The 24,213-nt window shown below is 40.4% G+C and overlaps 1 protein-coding gene across 2 annotated transcripts in view; it reads right to left on the bottom strand.

The window, feature by feature from the left end:
* The window catches only part of PPP1R1B (protein phosphatase 1 regulatory inhibitor subunit 1B), a 76,991-nt gene that overhangs the window by 39,566 nt on the left and 13,212 nt on the right, over positions 1 to 24,213 (bottom strand). For both annotated transcript variants that reach the window (XM_015832255.1, XM_029287350.1), the window contains exon 4: positions 4,151 to 4,226. In XM_015832255.1, the coding sequence (XP_015687741.1) occupies positions 4,151 to 4,226 (76 nt within the window). The remainder of the gene's footprint in view (positions 1 to 4,150; positions 4,227 to 24,213) is intronic.

The raw sequence follows: 24,213 nt of genomic DNA, 5'->3' as shown, positions 1-24,213 counted from the left end.
GCTCCCACAGAGCGGGCCTCCTCAGGGTGCCGTCGGCCAGGCAGTGTCGGCTGGCGACCCCCAGGGGGAGGGCCTTCTCTGTGGGTGCCCCCACCCTCTGGAACGAACTACCCCCCGAGATCCGGNAACAAGCGGGACTGACCTAGGGTGAATTTTAAATAGGGAATAATTTTTTAAAGATTTTAATAATGACACAGCCATAAATATATTTGGTTTTTAATTGGTTTTATAGGGGAAATGTTTTTTGTGTTGTTTTTTAATATGCTGTGAGCCGCCCTGAGTCCCGTGGGGAGAAGGGCGGCATAGAAGTTGGAAAATAAATAAATAAATAAATAAATAAAATAGGATACGGATTAGAGTCCGCACCTCTGCCTCTCCTCTCAGAGAATGATCTCCCTTTACAAATGTTGGAGAAAGGTTCAGCTACCAGGTTGGTGGTCTTTTGTTCATGAAATAGTGAGAAAGCTCGTCATCTTATTTCCGGAAGGCAACAAAATGTTTTAGTAGACTCAGATATTTTCCATTGAAGTTAATTATTACAAAGTTGTTTTTAACTGATTCCCAAGAGACATGGATAATTTTGATGACATGAAAAACACCTATTTCTGGAAGATCTACAGTATGTTGGCATTCTGAGCAAATCTCAAGTGACAATTCATGAGTTGGATGTATTATTAATCACATTTATTCCTCTGTCTCCAAGATTTTCATTTTTAGTTAAGGTTGATGCTTCATGAAGGAATAAATATAAAGAAACTCATATTTCATTGACAAACCTATTTATTAGTTTTGAAAGATAAATATTGAAATAATTACTCACTGTTCTTTATCAGTCAAACAAGGTATTCTGTGTTATTTTTTAAAAAAACCTTTTTCATTTGAAAAGAGAGAAATGTTTTAAAATTAAAACAATAAAAAGAACATCATTCCAATTTGTTTTATATATATGTTTGTACCATATTAGCTGATCAATGCATGTTTCAGGTTAGCAAGCTTTAAAGGGGGAAAAACAGAGTATTATGCCAGAGATTAATTAAAAATTGCTAATTAGCCTATTGATTGTGGTCAAGATAGTATAGCAAGATTTTAGGAACAAAATCATGTCCCTTGCATATTAGCCTTGTGTTAGAAAATACGACATTCTCAGTAATTAAGTAGGGATAATTGGATTTACAAGAAATGGATTTGGTTTCTTGCTTTCTGGCATGAAAAAACATACACTTCTCTTTGTGAGAATTGTTTACAGTAATTTCTGTGTAATCTATACACTTAGTGAAAAAGAGAAAGAATCCAGTATATGTGTCAGAATCATATTAATCCTCTTTCAATTCTAGGCCTTCAAACAATTTCTCCATGTGAAGAAAAAATATGGACATTTTTCTTTTCTCCTATGATATCAAAAACAAATATAAGGACCTATAAGTAAAACATTCACTAATCATTCATTAGAAGATGTAACTTGGATAACTAAATTAAGGGGGGGATATTAAGATTCAGTGGGCAAGTTCAACATGGAAGCCAGACTATAGCAATAAGCCAAGATATGATTTCATCAGAAGAAATTGTAAACTAGGATAGAATAGGGTTTTAGAACTTATCTGGGAAACCCAGATTGAAATCTGCCTTCAGTCATGACACAATACAGGTATCATTTTTGTTTGATGCAGGTATCATTGATGTTTGGGCAGGTTTCATTTAAGAAGTGTTCCCTTCTAAACTAATATTAACTAAAGCTAGTGCTTGCAATCAGCAGTTTGAATAAGGATTTGCATCAACATACATGCTTTTATGCTCATCTCAGTTCAGTAGGGAGACTTTTGAGCTCATTGTCAGTAAATATAACTGATTCACTTAAAGTCTGCAAGGTGAACACTTTGCTTTGAACAAACTGTACTTAACTGAGAGTGTTGAAAGAAACTCAGTATTAAATGTTGCATCCCATTTAAAAATTAGGCAGGCTGAATGGAAGCATAGTCTACACACACACACACACACACACACACTCATGCACACACACACACGCACAAACATGTGCGCGCGCACACACACACACATGAGTCATCCTATCTTCTTAGAACTGAGTCTCTCTATCCAGAATTAATATAGTTAATGCAAACGAATACAAGGTTACGCATGTATAACACCCACACATATTCAGTTTTCTCCACCATTTCCCCATGCCCTTAAGGTCACCTTAATTCCTGCAAAATAGCTAGTTTTGAAACAGATGGAATTTAAACTTTTTATCAAATATAAGAATTCAAGTTAGGTGCAAGAAGGGTCAGCTATCACATTCAAATTAAGTGCAAAAGAGTCTGTTTCCTTAAACTACAAGTTCTCCAGTAGCCTAGAAAAGAAATTAGCAGTAAGGGAGTCTTATGAAAGTGTGAAAAAAGCAGTTGACGAAGATGTGAGCATTTGCAGTTAACGTTTTCAGAAGAATTGCATACAATTGGAAGTTAAGCTGTCCTGTCCACAAATGTTAATATTAACTAACTTTTCAGTGGAACAAGACATATTCTGTCATTAACTAAGAACACTTTAAATAGTTGCATCAGTTTTTCATTTCTGTCTTAATTTAATATATGTGTTTGTGTGTTCTTATGTGGGCATGTGAGTGCAGAGGGGAGGAACAATTAATTCAAATGGAGATTATGAAGCACTATATTTTTTTTAAAAAAATAGAAATTTGGAGATACAGAGCTGGAAGGACCTTAAATGTGATATCCTCAGTGAGATCCTCTAACCTGGAAGAGATATCACACTAGCTCTGACAAGACTCTTTAAGGTTACTAATGTTAAAAAGTTCAATATTTTTATATGTATTTGTTTACTTATATGCTGCTTTTATCTAAGCAAGTCTCTAAGGGGCTTACAAATCAATGGAAACATGACAATAAAACATAGGTAAACATAATAGTGCTCCAAGGAATGCCCACAGCTTCCAAATCCATAGCAGGAGCAGCAGAGCCAAATAAGGGAACTCTAGATTTCTGCATATCTTCAGCTCACATTCACTGCTTTTCTATTTATACCACAATTATTTTTCCCTCTCTTAAAAAAATGAGGTGTGCAAAGGATAAATCTTGGCAAAAAATTATGACATGCACATTGTTTTCTCTCCAGTTTTGCTTCTACAATCTGCCGTGGAAATCAGCCTATAGATGCAACAATCCTTAAGTTAATATTGTTTTTGTATAAAATGATTAGGTTCACCTATTGTTGTATGTGAAATAATGGAATATTGAATAAACCATATTTGACTCAGTCTATATAGCCTGTTTAAAGCCATAAATAAGGATTTCTAGGCTAAAACAGCAAGATTTATGTTCTGTGCTAAGATAAACCAAGCAAAGCAACTTATGTAGTTGGTATATATAAACCAGGTCTACAGTATCTTATTTTGAGAAAGACAGAGGGGTCTTCTACTTATAACCATTTCTAAGATGAAAATAAATAATATATATAATGAAATATCTAACATCTATAAGTCATCAACTATCAAGTTTGTAATTTTCCACCATCTTCCAGTAAAATTACACTTTAAATAGTCAATCCTTTGAGCTAGAGGTCTATTTTGAATTTTGGAGAACTTTGGATGATGCGTTCCCAAAATTACTGCAATGGGAGACTTGTTTAGTCACACCATGGTTGCTATAAATGGTCAATAAGAAGAATACATTTAGAAGACAAGTTAGGCTTTCACACTGCTTTCTACAACTCCAGTGAGGTCTTTCTGGAGCCCAAAGTCATTACCCAAAGAGAACTAAAGTTTAGAGGCTGATGCTTAGCTTTGCAGCCTGGCAGCTTCATGTTTAATTTCTTTTCCTTAGAAGAATATTTTTAAAAATGCATGTGAAACAGGAGTTTGGGGACACTGAAAGCAATGTTTAAGGGTACCTTTGTACCTGCAAATACCATTAACCCAATCTTTACTATGTATTTACTGTATCTATAAAGCACGTCTATAATGGCATTCTAAGGAAGCACTGCAAATATTTTTGGGTGTATCAGTTCTTGCCCTGTAGCTTTTGCTGCTATGAAATTCAGAACCAGTGCAGCAAATTTTATGGTAGCAGTGAGGAGAATTTAACTGTATTTCTGCTTAAGAGTTACACTGTGGATAGTGAACAATAGAGAGCTAGCTTACCTTTAAGAGAAGGAGGGGTGTAGACACAGGGCGCATTCCTTTTGTTTTTAAGGTGGTACCCTTCACCCAGAGTTCTCTGAAAAACAAGAAGAAAGATAAAAAACATTTGAAGGCAAAACTTTTCTTTAAAACAAATATTCCTATGAAACAATACAGGACAACAATTTTAACCAAATGGCTAAATTAGGGTTGTGTATTCACTTTGATCCAGGAAGAACTTTCTGCACACACGTAGGACTGTATATTCAGTTAGATTGTATACAGTGTATTTTTTCACACAACGTTTGTTGATTAGTTTTCCATCACTTTTCATAAAACCACAAAATAGGGGTCCTGTTCTAAAACATGTAGACTACAAAAAAGAACTATAAATTTATTTTTAAATCTCAATCAATTGTGTAGATTGGACAAGAATTGATCATGAATTGATGCATTCATAACCTTAAGAGATTAGTTTCACATGAAAAAAGGGGATGCCTCTTCTAAAGAGTTTCATTGTCTGTGATTTTGATGAGATAATTTCAGGTACAACCCAAAGGTTTTTACTTGCTGCCCATTTCATTCAATGATGATTCTTTGGTCAGTTGAAAGCTGGTTGCTCTTATAAATCAAATTAATTAATTTTATATTCAGAACATTGATTTGTCAACAATGCAATCTTAATTATATAGAACAATAGTTAAGATCCTGGAATTAGAACTGGGGAGACCTTGATACAAGTGTTCATCTGACTCCACATATAGATGAACATTCTAAGTTAGATTAAGTAGGCAAATAGTAAAAAAAACAACATAGCCCTTTAATGAAAGAATTATAGCATACTACCTAAGAAACTGAACTGCAAACTATTAACCCTCCATTCAAATACTACTCTTTCCATTAAGTTATAGTTTGTCTTAAGCAGCTGTAATTTTTTTTTAAGTCTCATACATACACCATACGTCTAATATGCAATATGGAGGGAGAATTAATTGGTATATTCCACAAGAGAGCCAGTTTGATGTATAGTAGTGGTTAAGGCACCAGGTAGGAAACCAGGAGATCATAAGCTCTAGTCCTGCCTTAGGCATGCAGCTACCAGGGTGACTCATGGGCCACTCATTTTCTTCCTCAGTCTTAGAAAACAGGCAAGAACAAACCACTTCCAAAATCTTGTCAAGAATACTTCAAAACTTGTCCAAACAGACATCAGGATTCAACACTGACTTGAAAGCACAAAAACCAAATCAAACCAAGCAAAATAATCCACAACTGTAGCTACAAGGGTATTAAAAACTGCATGCAATTAAATAGTTAAATAACTAAAACACTTCATTTTGGAACTTTCTGAATAGTAATAAAGAAGATGATCACGATGAAATTTCTCCCCTGATGCTATGACTGTTCATTGGATAAATATAAGTGAAATCTATTCCTGAGGATGCCTAAGAGAGCTTGTATACGTTCAGTAGGATCCTTATAACATTCTGTCACAATTTTATAAGAAAAGAAGTGAGAAAACAGCACATTATTATTAGATTTTCTTTGAAACTGGGCTAGCTTTTTCCTGTACATGTTTAGCGTGTGCTTGTACTTATGCATGTCTTCGCTTGGTTGGCTAAACATTCTTTATGCCCTCCATATCTTACCGAAACAACATCTGAAATATGTCTGGGTGATATAGAAAGAAAATAATTATAATGCATATACTGCAGTTCTACATTCTATAATCAGGAGGAAAATGTAATTGAGGAAGAAATGTAAAATATGGACAGTTGTTCCAAGAACCAGATGATTAGTTGCATTTTGCACTTAGGCGTTGGAGAAGAACCCATATCCTCAAAGAAGGAATTGCCATTCTGAAACCTTTTCACAGCAATATCTCTTTCAGAATTTTGCTGTACTTCTTTTCTCCCCATCTTGTAATGAAGAACAAATTGGTGAATGTCCCCAAACTGTTCAAGTCTCTTATATTAGCCCCAGAGAGAAAGTAAATAGTTTCCTTAAAAAAACCTGTTTGTAGTCTTATACCGTATGACAAATGCTTTCAGTTCCTTGGAGACTCTCAATGTTAGAGATTTCAGGAAAAAACAATAGAATTGCCCTGGTTGTCCTACAAAGTCCCATTAAAATAATGCAAGTCAAGTTACAGGTTGCCCAATAGGCTAAACTCCAACCCTGTATAAGAAAACACAATTATTATGTTCCCCTCAATAAGCCACCTGGTGGCTTAACAGGGTGGTGTAGTGCCCACAACACATGGAGCCACTATCAAAGGTTATTTGAAGGACTGCCTCTCTCCTATTACATCCACCTGGCCCACCAGGATGGAAAGGCAGAATGTTGATTAAGGATTGTCCTCTGGTGGAATCACCAAAAAGGTCCTTCTTGGTGTTAGCCCTTCTTTATCATTCTCCCTGAGGTGTACCCAGGCCCCACCCTGCAGCTTTTCCAAAAGGAAGGCCCTAAAAGAAAGGCTTGTCAGCAGGCCTGGAGACCACAAATAGAGATGAAGCCAATCCTGGCTGATTTGAATGTGTTGCTGCTTGGGGAGGTGGGAGTGGGTGGGAGGAGATTAATGGCTTTTATTGTATGGTGGAGTACTTTTGTCATTTATGTGTGAGTTGGGTGACCAAATAAATGAACAATAAATCCCTGTTTTAGCCAAGACTAGTGGTGATATACCAATTCCACCCTTGACTTATAAGACCACAATTGAGCCAAAATTTCTATTGCTAAGTGAGACAGTTATTAAGTGAGTTATGTGCCTTTTACCACATCTGTTAACTGAATCAGTTGTTAAGTTAGTAACAGGCAGTGCTTTTTTTCTAAAAAAAAAAAAAAAGGTGCTGGAACTCACATACGTCATACAACCCGCCTTGCCTACCCTACAAGGTTCCATCCAAAAAAGGTGCCGGAACTCCGTTCTGGGCATTCTATGAGAAAAAAAGCCCTGGTAACAGGGTTGTTAAGTGAATCTGGCTTCCCCATTGATTTTGCTTGTTAGGCAGTAATCACATGACCTGGGGACACTGCAACTGCCATAAATGTGAGTCAGTTGCTAAGCATCTGAATTTTGATCCCAAGGCCAAGGGGATGCTGCAATGATCATGAAAAATGATCATAAGCCACTTTTTTTAGTGCCATTGTACCTCTGAATGGTCACTAAATAAACTATTATAAGTTCATTTATAAGTTCATTGATCAGGAGACTGGTGGCTAAAACATATAAGGAATGGTTGCTGGAATTGGGTATGTCTAGTTTAATGAAGAGAAGGATGAGGGGTGACATGATAGCAGAGTTCCAATATCTCAGGGATTGCCACAAAGAAGAGGGAGTCAAACTATTCTCCAAAGCACCTGAAGGCAGGACAAGAAGCAATGGATGGAAACTAATCAAGGAGAGAAACAACCTAGAACTAAGGAGAAATTTTCTGACAGTTAGAACAATTAATCAGTGGAACAACCTGCCTCCAGAAGCTGTGAATGCTCCAACACTGGAAGTTTTTAAGAAGAGACTGGACAGCCATTTGTCTGAAATGGTATAGGGCAGTGATGGCGAACCTTTTAGAGACCGAGTGCCCCAAAACTGGCCCCGCCCCCACTCTATCTCCTGCCCTGCCCCCACTCCGCCCCCACCCTGCCTGCCTGCAGGGCTACTCACAACTTCAAGGGCCCGCCACAGATCACCCAGGCAACCCAGCAGCGCCATGGCAGCCACACCCTCTGTCGGTGCCCCGCAGCATCGACTGTGCACGATGGGGCGTATGGGCAGAGTCTTGTCCACACTGCCTGGCTGCCATGTCCTTGGCTGCGCTGCTCCGCATGGGCTACGCTCGGGGGCAACTCTCCTCCAGGGAGGCTGCTGGTGAGGAGGGGGTTGCGGGGGGGAGGCGAGGCTGGGGCAATGGCACATGTGCCCACAGAGAGGGCTCTGAGTGCCGCCTCTGGCACGCATGCCATAGGTTCGCCACCACTGGTATAGGGTTTCCTGCCTGAGCAGGGGGTTGGACTAGATGACCTCCAAGGTCCCCTCCAACTTTATTATTATTATTAAGTTGAGGATTACCTATAATTCCTTCTGTTTTCAGTAGGTCTTCTTGAAGTGTAACAGAGTTTTTTTCCCACAAGAAAGTACTACATTTATCTGAGACTAGCACCATGTTGCTGTTTCCCCACCTAAAGTCACATGGGGTTTGCATGCTGCTGGTCTAATTAACTTGTATCTCTGCTCCAAAGAAACACGGTAAAATTGGTTGGTGCTGCTAAAGGGATAGTTATCTAGTGGTGGAATCTCCTGCTTTTTCCTGCCTCCCAGCTCTTGAGAGATTCTCTCTTCCTCCTGGAACCAAGACACTGTCCTTCTCATCCTCCTTAGTTGCTCTGGGCAGTGATTTGGCCATAGCACAGTAGAAGCTTATTGGGAAGTGGCCAAACTGAAGGAAGAACACATTCAAGGGACCCAAAAATGGGGTGAGGGGCCTTGTGCTGAACAGCGTCTCAGGGAAAGAAAAAGATAAACACAGAAACAGAACTAGGGGAACAATTATATCAAAAATGGCATTTTGGTACTTTAAAATTCTGGCATTAGAGTGTGAAATTAATAAAAGAGATACAGTTGTGTGAAATATATTGTGCAGATAACAATCTAGGAAAGGAAAAGAAAGGAAAGGAAAAAGGAAAGGAAAGGAAAGGAAAGGAAAGGAAAGGAAAGGAAAGGAAAGAGCAGCGAAGGCAGGTTTATATATGCGTCTTATAGGACTGGTGTCTGTTCTTGGTCTTTTTATTTGTGTGGATTATATCATTAATAGAAATGATACAGTAATTGAAACAGTAATTTCAAGAGGCATCCAGGTATTTTATTCCTCTTTACCCTTTTTTTTTCTATTTTTTTTTCCTATTCTATATTGTAAGAAACAATGTAATGGCCTATGAAAAGGGGCATCTGGATGTAGCCAAAGGCAGCAGAAAACATCATTAGGCTCTTTTAACACTCTTAGTAAAGCTGCAAGCTTTAATACGTAAATTCAGCAACTGAAGTGTTAGTTGTTTAATTGGTGATTGAAAACTTCAAAAAGTAGAGCTGAGAATGAAATTCACACTTTAATTTTTGACTCTATTTTTGTTTTTGTGATACTGTAATACAAATAGATTTTATTTATTTTAAAAAACTGCCTTTAGATTATACATTTTTATACTTTCCTGTCTCTCAGATATTTCAGTAACTTGAAAAGCCATGATATCTGCCCATTTGGTAAAAAGAAATATTTTAATTGAACTAATTATTCTGTTCAATGGGGTGATAATTATTTAAACCAATCTTCATTTTGCTGCTAACTCTTACTTAGAAAACCTCCATGGTTTGTTGTTTAATAATGTTTTGGAAAATGTCCACAGTTCCTTTGCTCTCCATTGGGAAATGGGTGAAAAACTGACCCCTTCCTCCTGACCTCTGCCAAGGGTTTTAGCTTTGTAAAATAAACCAGTAGATGGGGAGGTTGAGCAGAGGGAACAATTAGACGGATAATCTGATAAAACAGCAGGCAAGTCATGAGGTGAGTTTGAAAACCAGCCAGTCTTTTTCAAAGGCACTAAGCTTCTGGCTCCCAACTCTGTCCCCATAATTTCCTTACAGTAAAGTAGCTTGCCTTGCAGGAATTTAATAAAACAAGTTAATAAAAAAAAAGTGATAGGAGAAGACAAAAAAAAAATGAAGACAAAATATATTATATTGCACTGGTGAGACCACACTTGAAATATTGCATACAATTCTGGTCACTAGGATACAAAAAAGATGTATCCCTAGAAAGAGTACAGAGTAGAGCAGCAAAGGTAATAAGGGGTCTGGAGACTAAACTGTATGATGAATAGTTGCAGGAACTGGATATGTCTAGTCCATGGCTTTTCAACCAGTGGTACGGGTACCACCTGTGGAACATTGGCACCTGGCAGGTGGTATGCGACCATCCTAGAAAAGTGGTAGCGGGGGAGGGGAATGAGCTGAACCGATGGCAGCACCGCACAAGCCTGAGAGAGAGAGATGGCTGGAGCTACAGGGCTGTCAGGGCTCAGCGGAAGCACCAGGATCAGCGCCAGGCTCCAGCTGGAGCTCAGTCCTGATTCTGGCGCTTCTGCTGAGCCCAGAAGAAGTGCCGATCAGCTGGAATGTTGCAGCCTCTCCAAGGTCTTGTGATTTACATTCAGATGCTTGGCAACTGATTCATATTTACGACGATCACAGTGTCCCAGGGTCATGTGAAGTGACCAAAACCTGCTGCACCCACCCAGCAGACGAGGGGGGGGAATAAAAACCAAACACCCCCCCACTCCACCCCCACTGCCAATCCTCAACAGAAATGCTCACAACAATGAAAACCTCGGACAGGAGGAAGAGTGCCTCCAGGTGGGCAGGCAGGTGTCTTGCTCGGCACTTTTTTCAGTGCCATTGTAACTTCGAACAGTCACTAAGCGAACTGTTGTAAGTCGAGGACTACCTGTACTTTATCACTTTTTTCCCTTTGGGGGGGTCATCAAGTTTTTGACACCTTGCTAGGTGACTGGTGGTACTCGGATGTTGCCATATCCTAAAAGTGGTACAATGGGTGAAAAGGTTGAAAAGCCCTGGTCTAGTCTAATAAACAGAAGGACTAGGGATAATAAGATAGCAGTCTTCTAATACTTGAGGGGCTCTCACAGAGAAAAAAGGGGTTGACGTATTCTCCAAAGCACCTGAGGGTAGAAGTAATGGGTGGAAGACCGCTAAAGAGAGATCCAACATAGAATTAAGGATAAATTTCCTGACAATGAGAACAATTAATCAGTAGAACAGTTTGCCTCCGAAGTTGTGGGTGTTCTATTACTGGAGATTTTCAGGAAGAGACTATTTTATTTAATCATAATGGTATAGGCCGGGTCTCTTGCTTGAACAGGGGTTGAACTAAGAGACCTCCAAGGTCCCTTCCAACCCTATTATTCTATATTTAAAGTATGAAATCCAGAGAAGCTTTAGAAAAAGAGCAGGTAATATGAGAGGAGTTTTGATAGTAATTGAACTTCAGTTTTTGCTCACAGGGAAGGACACTAAGACAAGATCTCATTTTCCTGGCTCTTTCGGCACCATGCCTGATATCAGAATGACATATTATTGAATTGATACAACTTGGCTCTGGTTTAGAATCAGGACTGATTCAATTTCCAAGAAAGGGGTTTAGGATATTACGCACAGATTTATTTCTATATTTTTGTCTCTTTTTTTTTTTTTACTAATGATCTCAATACTTGCCTAATCCCTTAAATTGAGAGAAAGCTTTTCCCCTTGTTGCTATTAATGGATTGTAATAAAGGAGTCCCATTTTCTGTGGATCCAAGAGTAGACCATTTCAACTGATAGCAGTGTTCCAATATCTCAAGGGCTGCCACAAAGAAGAGGGAGTCAAGCTATTCTCCAAAGCACCTGAAGGCAGGACAAGAAGCAATGGGTGGAAACTAACCAAAGAGAGAAACAACCTAGAACTAAGGAAAAATTTCCTGACAGTTAGAACAATTAACCAGTGGAACAACCTGCCTCCAGAAGCGGTGAATGCTCCAACGCTGGAAGTTTTTAAGAAGACACTGGACAACCATTAGTCTGAAATGGTATAGGGTTTCCTGCCTGATCAGTGGATTGGACTAGATGACCTCCTAGGTCCCTTCCAACTTTATCATCATCATCATCATCATCATCATCATCATCATCATCATCATCATCATCATCATCATCATCATCATCATCATCTACCTTCAAGTGTTGCCTATGGATTATTCCTATTTATAGCTCCAAAAATATCTAAAGCAGATCCCAGTAATTTCTATCTCATTCACTTTCTCATTCAATTTCACTTCTTTTATAAATGCTGTTTCCCCAGTTGAATTTGAAATATTTTAAGAAGCCCTACCCAGTGCCAGTATCATTTCAAATAATTTTAACTTAGCCTCATACGTATTTTCCCTTTGAAATGCAAAAAGATGAAAATAGTCACAGAAGTCTTAAAATAGTTTTGAGAATGAAGTGGGGTCGCTTTAGTGCTATTTCATATCAAGAATACCCTATGGGATAACAAGTCTGTTACGTCTGTAAAGCAATGCTACTCACCAGGATATTGAAGTGGTTTAGAATGGACACATTTCATGATTATCTCCATGGAGTCAATTTTGTGTTGAAAGATAATAATCCACCCACATCTTAACCACTTGAAAACTAAATGCTATATGCTAAATGCTATAGGACACAGATGGCTTGCAGCTCCATCCCTATATGTTTTTAGACTTCAGTATCAACTAAGAAAAAAGTATTTTGGCATATCCATAATAGAAGTAGAACAGCTATGTGGACTGAGATATTAAATGAAGTAATGAACGTATATCAAAATGTGAAGATTGAAGGACTTGTGAGAAGTTGTGAGTAAAGGACTATTGGATTTAGTGTGTATATTCTATGTCTTTTGGAGCCTACTAATAACAATGGGATCTGAACAGTACTTAATCATTTCATAAATTAACCCGCATACAACAATGAAAAACTGTGATAAGATTCTATGAAGATAGTACATTAGAACTGCCACCTATCTTTCCATCAGATCAAGGGCAAGATTTTGAAAATAAATTTATCAAGACAAATGTTAAATTTATGTTAAGTGTTCCTACCACTAAAGAAATTTTAACTCATGTACCACTTCTTATATCCCCAGAGTAATTTAACAGAACTTTGAAGCATAGAATCTTAACAGGTGTGTCAATGGAATGTATATTAGCTTTTTGGTTCATTTTTATAATTGTGTTAAAATAATGCAAGTGGAAGTTTTCTTAAATGCCTTTGAAAGCATTAGGCATATTAATGGATCAGCTTCCCAATCTTCCCATGTATAAAATCTGGTATGAAAGATATAAAGGACTCGTTAACATTGTCTGAATCAATTATTTATTGCACATAGGACTACTTAAAAGATTGTACGATGAAGGAAAGATTCCATCATCACCTGGAACATAAAACAGATTACAGTAAAACTAAAACCAGTACAAGATTTGACTTTTACAGACCGATTACAAATTGTTTACCATGATTTTGGCTGAAAGGCTGAAGATCATTTTACAGAATTTTATTTGTGAAGATCAGTGCGGGTTTTACCTAAAAGACAACTATGAAATAATATTTGGACATTCTGGAATACAGGTAGTTCTCGACTTATGATAATAACTGAGCCCCACACTTCTGTTGCTACGTGACACATTTGTTAAGTGAATTAGCCCCATTTTACAATCTCTCTTGCCACAGTTGTTAAGTGAACCACTACACTTGTTAAGTTACTTACATGGTTGTTAAGTGAATTTGGCTTCCCCATTGACTTTGGTTTTTAGAAGGTTGCAAAAGTGATAAAGTGACCCCGGAACACTGCAACTGCCATAAATATGAGTCAGTTGCCAAGTGTCTGAATTTTGATCATGTGACTATGGGGATGCTGCAACAGTCATAAGTGTGAAAAATGGTAAGTCACTTTTTTTCAGTGCTGTTGTAACTTTGAATAGTCACTAAATGAACTGTTGTAAGTCGAGGACTACCTATACTTGAAATAATGTAATCAAAAACAAGCTGCATTGATTTTTAGATGAGAGAACCCCTTTGGCAATTTGAATGGGATGTTTTTGTTTATAGAGTTCTGGAACATGTGAACATGGCAGAAAATTTTGTTAAATGGGTAAGTTTAATTTACTTCTCAGAAAGTACAAATAATTGTTAATGGACAACAAATCAAAACTTGTGAGATTCAAAAAGGAACAGAGCAAGGATGTCCACTATCTCTGCTTTTTATTCATTTTGGTTCTTGAGGTATTGGACATAGAATAAAACAAGATCAAAATATTGTTTTTTGATAAGTTAAGAGTATTTGTGGATGACTTGGTATTAATTTTAAAAGATCCAGTAGAGGAAGGAGAAGCATTAATGGGAAAATTAAAGGACTGGTATATAAGCAATTTCAAGATTAATAATCACATTTTTATTAACAAAAATATGAAAATAGATCAAATAGAAGTACGGAATAAACTGATTTTAAGCTAAGAAAAAAGTAAAGTACTTGGGTATTACTGTGACAAATATGAATTGTATATTATTTCATAATGTTATATTATTTCAAAGTAATAATGTTAAAACATGGATTGAAATGAAAAAGGACATGTTAAAATGGGAGAAATTAAAATAACTACCATTGAGGAAAAATTTTGTAATAAAAATGAATGTTTTACCAATGTTTTACCAAGACATTGTTTCAGATAATGTATTTTTGACAACATATGGCAAAAAGACCTGTCTAAGGGTATTAAGATGCAAAGGAAAAAAGAGAAATGGGTTTACTGGATTTGAAGTTGCTATTTGTTGTTGCTGCGTGAAAGAGAAATAAGAGACTTTTACAAACAGAAGATCACAACCTGAGGTTTAGATGACATAGATATTCATGGCAAGATAAAGTTCAAGTGCTTGCCTGGTCTGCAAGCTCGCCTGCCAGGCTCAGCAGACCAGGACTTTGATGCCCCTATATTCAGGTGGCCCTCCATCATGCTGATTGGCCAGATCCTGTAAACCCAGACCAGAGTTCCTTGGAGGGGTAGAATTCCCCAAGTCCACAATGGACCCCTCTTCGAAGCACTGTCCCGTGAGCCCAAGACCAGCAGACGGAGTGACCGGAACAGCCAGTTGTGAGCAATGTCCCATGGACCCGGTGCCAGAGTCAGGAGCTGCCTCGTTGGCAAAAACCCCTACTGGTGCATGTGAAGTTTCGCTTTCGCAGAGAGACTGCGGTCCACAATCGTAATCGTGGTCCTCCCTCCCCAAGAGCAGAATCAGGAGCGGAAGTGTGGCTGTGAAGTCTCCAGTGCAGTTGGTTGATGTGTCTACGTAGCACAAGACCATCATCCAAGGCCACTTCGTATGACAGTGGCCCAGTTACTTTGCAGACCACTGCTGTCACCCAGAGATGACCAGGTCCATAATTCCTTACCCAAACCGGATCGTTCACCTGTAGTCTCCTAGGTGCCTGCGGCTGTGACACCTGTGAAGCCACCCGGTCTGGGTGCAACCTGTCCAGTTTTGTAATGAGTCGGCGACTCCAGCGGAGTTCAACTAGGCTCTTTCCTGTGGCTATGCAAGGTGTGGTGCGGTGGCAAAGAAGAAAGTCAGCTAACCTGTGATGCCAGCTTCCGTGAGTGATCCTCTTTAAAGCATCCTTGGTTGTGCGCACCAGACGCTCAGCTTGACCATTGGAAGCTGGATGAAACAGTGCTGATGTGGCATGATGGATCATGTTGGCCTGTAGAAAAGCCTGAAACTCAGAAAAAGTGAATTGGGGTCCGTTGTTGGAGACAAGGACATCTGGAAGCCCATGAGAGGCAAAGATCCCTCTCAACACCTGGATGGTCCTGGCAGCAGTCGTGGAGGAGACTGGAACGACCTCTAGCCACTTGGAATGGTTGTCCACGAGGAGAAGGAAGAATTGCCCCTGGAAGGGGCCAGCGTAGTTGATATGGACCCTCGACCAAGGGGCATGTGTCTCCTCCCACCTATGTACAGGAGCCTGAGGCATTTCAACCCTAGACTCTTGGCAAACACTGCACCCATGGACCTGAGCCTCGATCTCCTTATCGAGCCCAGGCCACCAAAGATGGCTACGCGCGAGCGTCTTCATCCGGACTATTCCCGGATGTCCCTCATGCAGAGACTGCAAGACTCTAGTCCTCAATGAGGCTGGGATCACTACCCTGCTACCCCATAGGACACACCCTTTGAAGATGGATAGCTCATGCTTCCTCTTCCATAAACTCTGGAACTCTGAGCCTGGACACGTGTCAGGCCATCTTGACAGCACCCATGTCAACACGCGTGTTAACATGTGATCAGTGGCTGTTTCTGCAGCCACATCCCTAGCATTGAGGGGAGACTCAGGCAAATCCTGAATAGAAAGTATGTGGTTAGCTGGAGCAGGATCTGACTCTACTAGCTGTAGAGGTAATCTGCTGAGGCCATCTGCATGGCCCATTTCTTTGCCTGGCTTGTGAATCAATGTGTAGTCATATGCAGCAAGGAAAATTGACCATCTCAGCATTCTAGGAGAAATTATGTATGGGGTTTGTTTGTTGGTTGTAAACAACCCCAGCAGTGGCTTATGGTCTGTAAAGACTGTGAAATGGCAACCATATAAAAAGTCATGGAACTTTTTTATGTCAGCCACGATGGCCAAGGCTTCTCTATGTATCTGCACATAATTACGTTCAGCATATGATAGAGTCCTAGAATAGTAAGCTACAGGGACTTGTGTCCCATCAGCCTTTAAGTGATTTAAAGCCCCAATCCCATAAGGGGATGCATTACAGGCTATGCACACAGGCAATTGCTCATTGAAATGCGCTAAAACCACATTTGAAGACAGCAAGGCCTTGACCTATGCAAAACTCCTTTCGTGGACTTTTGTCCACTGCCATGGAGCTTGTTTATCCAAGAGCCGGTGTAATGGCTCAGCCACTGCAGCCTTGTGAGGGAGGAATGAATGGTAAAAGTTTAACAGTCCCAGAAAAGTCTGAAGTTTGCTCTTTGACTTGGGACTTGGGGCCTGCTGAATTGCTTTGAGCTTAGATTCAGCAGGATGGATGCCTTCAGCATCAATACGGAACCCCAGAAACTCTGTGGAGGTGACTCCAATTTTACATTTGTCTTGCTTGAGCTTCAGCCCTGCTTGGCGGAAACGCAGCAAGACGGCCCTAAGTTTGTCAGCCAGATTTTTGGATGATTTCCCAGAGATGAGGACATCATCGAAGTAAGGGCAAACTCCTGGAATATTGCAGAGCGTTCACTCCATCACGCTTTGGAAAATGCCAGGGGCTATGTTAACCCCGAACTGCAGCCTTTTAACCTTAAACGCTCCCCAGTGCGTTACAATTGTTTGGGCCTCTGCCGTTGCCTCATCAACTGGTAGTTGTTGATAAGCCTGAGCCAAGTCAAGTTTGGCGAAAACTCGGCCTCCTTTGAGGGAGGCCAGAATGTGGCTTACCACTGGCACCGGGTACGAATGCTGGTGCAATGCTTTGTTAAGTGTACATTTATAGTCCACACAAATGCAGACTTCTCCATTGGCCTTCAGTGGCATAACTATGGGAGTTTCCCATGGACTATTGTCCACAGGTTCTAGAATACCCTGCTGAATCAATTTGTCCAGCTCTGCATTAATTTTGTTCTTCAACGCGAAGGGCACCCGACAGGGCTTAATTCTAATGGGGGCGATGGATGGGTCTAACCGTAAAGCAATGGGAGGCCCCTTGTACGATCCCAGTTCTGGACTAAACACATCAGCAAACTCCTTGCAAACTGCCGCAAGACCTGTCGTTTGCAAGCTGTGAAGTCCGGTCACTTGAATCCCAAGGGCCTCGAACCAATCGAATCCAATGAGACTTGTGCAGTCACCCCCAACAACAACTACATCTAACAACCCTTCAAAGTTCCTACGCTGCACTTTGAGCGTGGCCTCCCCCTTCACGCTGACTCAGGAATTCTGAAAGTCAGTAAGAATTAAATTTGACGGCCTGAGTTTAACTCGCTGGCCGCTTCTACAACAAATTTTCTTGAAAGTGTCCTGAGATATGATCGATAAAGTGGACCCTGTGTCCAACTCCATTGATATGGGAACCCCCTGCAACTTGACATCAACGTGAAGCTTCTTTCCTAGCAGCCTATGGGCCCCAGTTTTAAAAATGCTTCTATGGGAGGCGCAAAAACCCACCCTATTCTGGCTGGGGACCCTGGTACCTTTCCAAGGCAATTCTCCCACAGGACGATCCTCCTTGCAACCTAAACAGATGGCGGCAATGTGGCCTTGCTGGCCACACGCCTAGCAAAACAGCAGAACGGAAGCGGCAATCGGAGCGCTTGTGGCGTCCTCCACATCCAAAACACCGAGGGAATAGAGTTGCCTTGTTGTTTTGCTCTTGGGGCCTTCTCTCTGCTGGCTGCTGTAAACGGTCGACCTCATTCTCTGAGTCCTGTTCGGATACCTCTCGAACGACCTCTTGATGGACTGAGCTTGATGTTGTAGGGTTCTTGGAGAGCCTCAAGGCCTTCACAGCTCTGCCTGCTGCTTCGTCGGCCATAATCTCTCTCAGAGCATCCTGGAAAGAAACGTCTTCCTTTGCGAAGATCTTCTGTTGCAGCTCCCGATTCTCAGTCCACAGACTAAACGATCATGAAGCCTTTCTTCCAGGTCTTTGAATTTGCATGGCCTAGCTGCTTGTCGCAATGCAGCAATAAAATCTGCAGCAGACTCTCCCGGACATTGGTCCCTCTGCTTGAATGCGTGTCGCCATGCAATCATCAAAAGCTTCGGTTCAAAATGTTCTCGCAACATCCTCTTCAGCTCAGCATAAGCGATGGATTCAAGTGGTGCTGGGGTGACCAGATTCTCAGCAATATCGAAAGTCTCTTGCCCACAGACACACAGTAGCGTAGCAGCTTTAAGACCATCCTCCCGAACTTGGTTTACCCGAAAGTAGTTCTCTAGCCGGGCCACGTAAGAACTCCAACGTTCCAGATGAGCTGTGTTGAATTCTGACAGACGGCCTAGCTTGGACATCATTACTTCCCGGCGGCCTCGTCAACGCCTCATGCTGCAATGGCTTGAGAAGGGGTCCTTTTTGCCGAGCTCTCCTTCAGCATTCTCATACTGGCAGGCAGAGTCGCACTCTTTGGACACCAAACTTCCCAGCGCTTCAGGCCTTCCATGGTGAGTCAGCCTATCTTCTTTCATTGTTTCCCTTGCAGCATGATCCCACCCTTGTCGCCAGTGTTCTGTTTTGTTTGTTGTGAAGGCATTGAGACGAGGCAGGAGTAACACAGTCCTTCTTTATTCAATCTCCAACAGAACAATACAAAATGGCGTCAATTCATTTTATACCCTTTTGAAGGGACAGCATCAACCAATCAATGCAATGGATTCTCCCGCCTTGCACATGCGCAATAGGTGGAGACAGCCTGTCTGGTCCCGGGCATCCACGTGGTCTGCCCGGGCCTCTCTACAGCTTCCTGCACCTGCTGAGTCACTCAGCAGGCCCAGGACATAACAATTGGCTTCTAGAAATCACATCTATCAACTTGCAGCATTACAGCAGGAATTTATTTTTTTTAATGTTTTCTTTAACTTGGGCTTATATGCTATTCTAAATGCATGATGCCGAATTGCTTACAGTATAATAACAGACGGTGTAATAATATAAACACTATTATAAAGATTATTTAGTAATAGAAACAGTCAGAATAACAACTGAAACAAACGATCCTATTGCAAGAACAATTAAAACGCAAGGCCTACACCAAAGCCCAAAATTTAGTTTTATAAGTTTTCAAAACCTTCACAAGATTGGAACTGGTGTAATACCAGGGGGGAAGCTGTTCCATAGAAATGGGACAGCAACTGAGAAGGCCTACGCCGGTCTCTGATGACAACATTCCCCAGGAATAAGGACTCAGAGAGGATTTTCCTTACAGGATATCTGATGGGCAAATGCCACTGGGAACAAGTGTTTCTATAGATAACCTATATCTTGAGTCATAGAGGGCGACAACCAGTGCCTTGAATTGCACCCAGGAGCAATTTTGCAGCTCTCTGAGAAGCAATGTTATATGGGCCATCCAAGTGACACCTAGAACTATTCAAGCAGTCACATTCTAGAACAACTGTGGCTTTCTATTGATCTTCAAGAGCAGCCCCATAAAAAGTATGTTGCAGTTGTCCATTCAAGAGGAGAACCATGCATGAATAACTATGATCCAGAAATCGGGTGGCTCTGGCTATAGGACTCCATTATTTCTAAGTTCCTTCCTCCAGCCATCCTCCTACACCCCATTCTGTTTAATTCAAATAGAATGCAGGTTTAAAAAAAATCCCAAAGGAGATGAGTCACTACAGCACTTTGATTTAGATTCCACTCCTCTTCCTTTCTATGCTTTATTTGGCCAGAATATGCTGATTTCCAGCTTCTTCTGTATTTTATTCTGGAGGTAGGGTTCCTGTCATATTAGTACTGTGCTATTTCAACCTGTTACCCCATTTCACTCCTAGACTATTTCAAGACTAGGCAGTTCTGCTTATTTCCCCCCCCCCACTCTTCAGTGTCCGCTCTTTAAAAAAAGAACAGCAGAATTGTAGCAAATGACGCTGGTTTAATGGGGAAGACAAGGTTGAGCCTGAATCAGAAATGTCCAGTGAATGCCTCTCTTGATCCCATTCCCTGCTGATGTCCTGACTTCTCAGAAAAAGAATGGTAAGATAAAATAGAGTTTTTGCAACTTATGGGCATAACTTGATATTATTGCCTCAAGAGGAAAAGGTTGCTTTAACATGCTAAAAACGACTCTGGGAGATTCACCCATGGGGCCGGAGACACGATAAAGGCATCATCATGAGGACATAGTGGGAAAAAATTTTTTTCCCAGTGTTTGCGTTGTGGTTAGGCACAACTGGGAGAAAAAAAAGGAATCATTCAGCAACATGACTGTAGAATGGACTGCATCGCAGAATAAACATCAGTTTTTAAAAGCCAAGTTTTCTTCAGTCTTTTAACTCTCCCTACCAACAAACTGAACTCCACTTGTTTTGAAAATCTGCACGCTGACTTCTTTTATTGGTTCAGTTCTCTTTATTTTAATAATACTTGTTTTAGACGTGATTTTTATGTACTGTACTGCATGTTTGGTCTCCCCCCCTCTCCCACACAATCCTCCCCAAAAATAACCCCCAAAAGAGCCTGGGAGTTCTTTTAAGGAAAACTATACACTCAATAAAGGCTACATTAATGTGATTGAAAATGAAGGAAAAGTCATGGAAAAATGCAGACCAAAATAAATTTGCTCTGCGGGAGGCTCAGGTGGAGGTGGGGGTGGCAGCAAAGTTCGCAAGTTGTGCTTTAACAGCAAAAAAAAAAATTTTTTTTTGAGTAAATTCCAAAGTCTCCTAGTGCAGCAGAGCCATTCTGCAGCCTGTAACGCCTTTTGTTTGAGCAAGGAAATGCAGAGCTGCAAAATTCTCGTCTACTGACCTTGACATCTTTCTCTCACCCCTGCTTGCTATTACTGAAGGGAAGAGGCCAGAGAATACCCAGAACTGAGAAACAAAAAAACTGCCATCCACTCTTTATAGCCTTTAGTTCTGGTCAGGCTTTTTTTCTCATAGAACGCCCAGAACGGAGTTCCGGCACCTTTTTTGGATGGAACCTTGTAGGGTAGGCAAGGTGGGTTGTATGACATGTGTGAGTTCCTTCACCTGTTCGCTCCTCCATCTCCCTGTTAAAGATTTAATTAGTGGGGTTGGATACCATGGTCAAATTCTGTTCTCTCTCTCTCTCTCTCTCTCTCTCTCTCTCTCTCTCTCTCTCTCTCTCTCTCTCTCTCTCTCTCTCTCTCTCTCTCTCTCTCTCTCCCTCCCTCCCTCCCTCCCTCTCTCTCTCGTGCGTTACCAGATATTCAAAAGATGACAAAGAGACAATTGGAAAAGAGGACAAATGGGCGGAAAGAGGACACGTTTCAACTTCATGGCATTAAAACATTAAAAATTGAAAAAAAAACAACCCCTTAGCCTTACATATAATATGAAATTAATTTTTCCAGCATCAGAAAGACTGGTTTTTCAATCACAGGAATTTGCTAGAGCCAACTAGGAGGCAAAAACTGCTAGATTAAGATCTTGTCAATTTCAGGCAGCAGCCCAAGTCTGGGAGAATAGCAATCAACTCATTAAAGTCACAGAGCAGAGCTTGATAACTTGTATTGACATTTATTAGAGATGTACCCTGCTCAGGAAAAGATTCTCAAGCATTCAGAGAATATTTGATTTCAAGGCTATGCCTGTGGGACAGAGGAAAAAAAGGAGGACATGTCCTCCTTTTTCCAGACATCTGGTAACCTTACCCTCAGCAAACATCTGCAGAAAGATGTTTAGGCCACACTGACTATCATAAGAAGGATGGTAATGTTTTAGAACAGGAATGTGACTTTACTGGTTCTTTTTTATAGCATGTGACCACATTAAAAAAAAATAGGCAAACGTTTCCTTAACTGAGATTAGTGGCAAGAAAGATCAAATACAACACATGTGACCCATTTCTTTTTAAATGGTGAAAAAAGATTTGCCGCAAAAGTTTGCTAAAACTCTTTTCCCTATTAAATAAATATGAATAATATGAACTATGGTCAGCCCTCATAATTGCTAAAAATGGCTTATCTTAGAGCAAATGACTGAAGGCAGGCTGGTGTTGCAACTGACAAATTTTTTGCCTTGCAACTTGTTTGTTGCATGAAATTTGCCTCCCACCATTGCATTCAAGTAGCATGCTTGAATAAATAAATATTTATTTATTCAATTTCTATCGCCACCCACCTCAGTGACTCTGGACAGCTTACAATACAATATATGAAATAGGTTGCTAGGTAATTACTTGGTCAAATCTGTCACACACAGCAAAGGAGCAGCTCTCTTCATATTTAGCTATTTAAAATTTAGGCCATTAATGAACAGGGTTATAAGTGAACTGAAGGCAAATAGATACTAGGCAACCTTCCTGTGTCTAATATCCTCTGCAAATGTAGGTCTATAAATCCCATAATTTTCAAGGTGCATTAAATTGGGAGTGATTATACAGACTTAAAAAGAAATCAGCTCTTTTGAAACATCTAAACTGAAATTAGGTCTATGATGCTAGAGAAGTGGTTTAATCCTCCCTCTGTTTCACTGAAATTGTAGGAGAAGGAGTGGCAGAGTTAAAAGAGGGATCAGCCTAAAATCCCTATATAGCCACAAACAAAGTTCAACCTCCCTTGAATTAAATGGAACTTATCTAACATTAGGCAGGCGCTGATCTTTAGTTCAGAAGATTCCTGTGGATAGGCATGATTAGCAATAAATCAGTTTATCTGGACCTTCACTGTAGACCTGATCTTTCACACCTCATATTAATCTTCTCAAGGATCAATGGAATTCAAGAGGAGTTGGATGTCATTCATTTATGGCTATGTAGGGGTTCCAGGCTGATCATTCTTTAAACTCTGTCCTCAAGTTCTGTCACTCCTCCTCTACAGCAGGGGTGTTAAACTGCCGGCCTGTGGGCCAGATGTGTCATGATGAAACCACGCCCACCCCATTGCGGGCAATGGAAAAAAAGTCACGATACGTTGCAACACGTCACATGACGTTGCGAGTTTGACACTCCTATCCTACAGAAATCACCTCATCCCATCTTTACTGTTATTCAAAACAATCTGAAGGGTTATCTTTCTTTGATTGTGACTCACAGATCTATATTTTCTGTTAATTAAACCAGGAGAAACATTCAACTGTTCCACTCCAAAAGACAGAGTCTGAGAATATACAAGACTAACTTTTACATGCCTTTGGAGATTTCACAACCCCTTCTTCTCCAGAATGAATCATAGACTTGAGTAGGTTTCCAAATTGGAAGGAGATAAACCAAGAGCACTGAGTCATACACAGGTATGGCATAAGGGCTTTGCAACTGGGGATAGTTTCTACACCCCCAACTCTTAGAGAGACCTTTTGTCTACTATGCTGTTGATTAAAAAACTATCTATAGCCTCTCTGGGCTCTATTTGTTTTTGTTTTTTAAATTTAATTTATAACGCCACTCCTCTCACAACAGTATCTCTGGACAACAAACAAAGTAAAAACAATAACAACAACCACCTAAGAGCTATGACACCTGGGGTTAAATAATACACCCAAATAATAAAAGCTGCATGGCCAGCAGTGTTCCCTTAATCTCCTGATCCAAATGCTTAGGGGACCAGCCAGAATTAGAAGACCTATAAAAGGTTAGCAGGGTCTGGCATTTGGATTTCAACAGGAATGCTGTTTCACAGAGGGGGTACAATTCCCGGATTCAACACGATGACACTGTTTGATGGAAGGAGTCCCATGCATGCCCTCTCTACTACTTGGAATCAAGATGTCTTGTGGTGATACCTGAGTCTTCAGCTCTAAGAATTAAATTAGAAAGGATATTTC

The sequence above is a fragment of the Protobothrops mucrosquamatus genome, unplaced genomic scaffold, assembly GCF_001527695.2.
Source record: "Protobothrops mucrosquamatus isolate PMUCROS unplaced genomic scaffold, P.Mucros_1.0 scaffold1, whole genome shotgun sequence".
Taxonomy (NCBI): domain Eukaryota; kingdom Metazoa; phylum Chordata; class Lepidosauria; order Squamata; family Viperidae; genus Protobothrops; species Protobothrops mucrosquamatus.
This window is presented reverse-complemented; position numbering and strand designations above follow the sequence as displayed.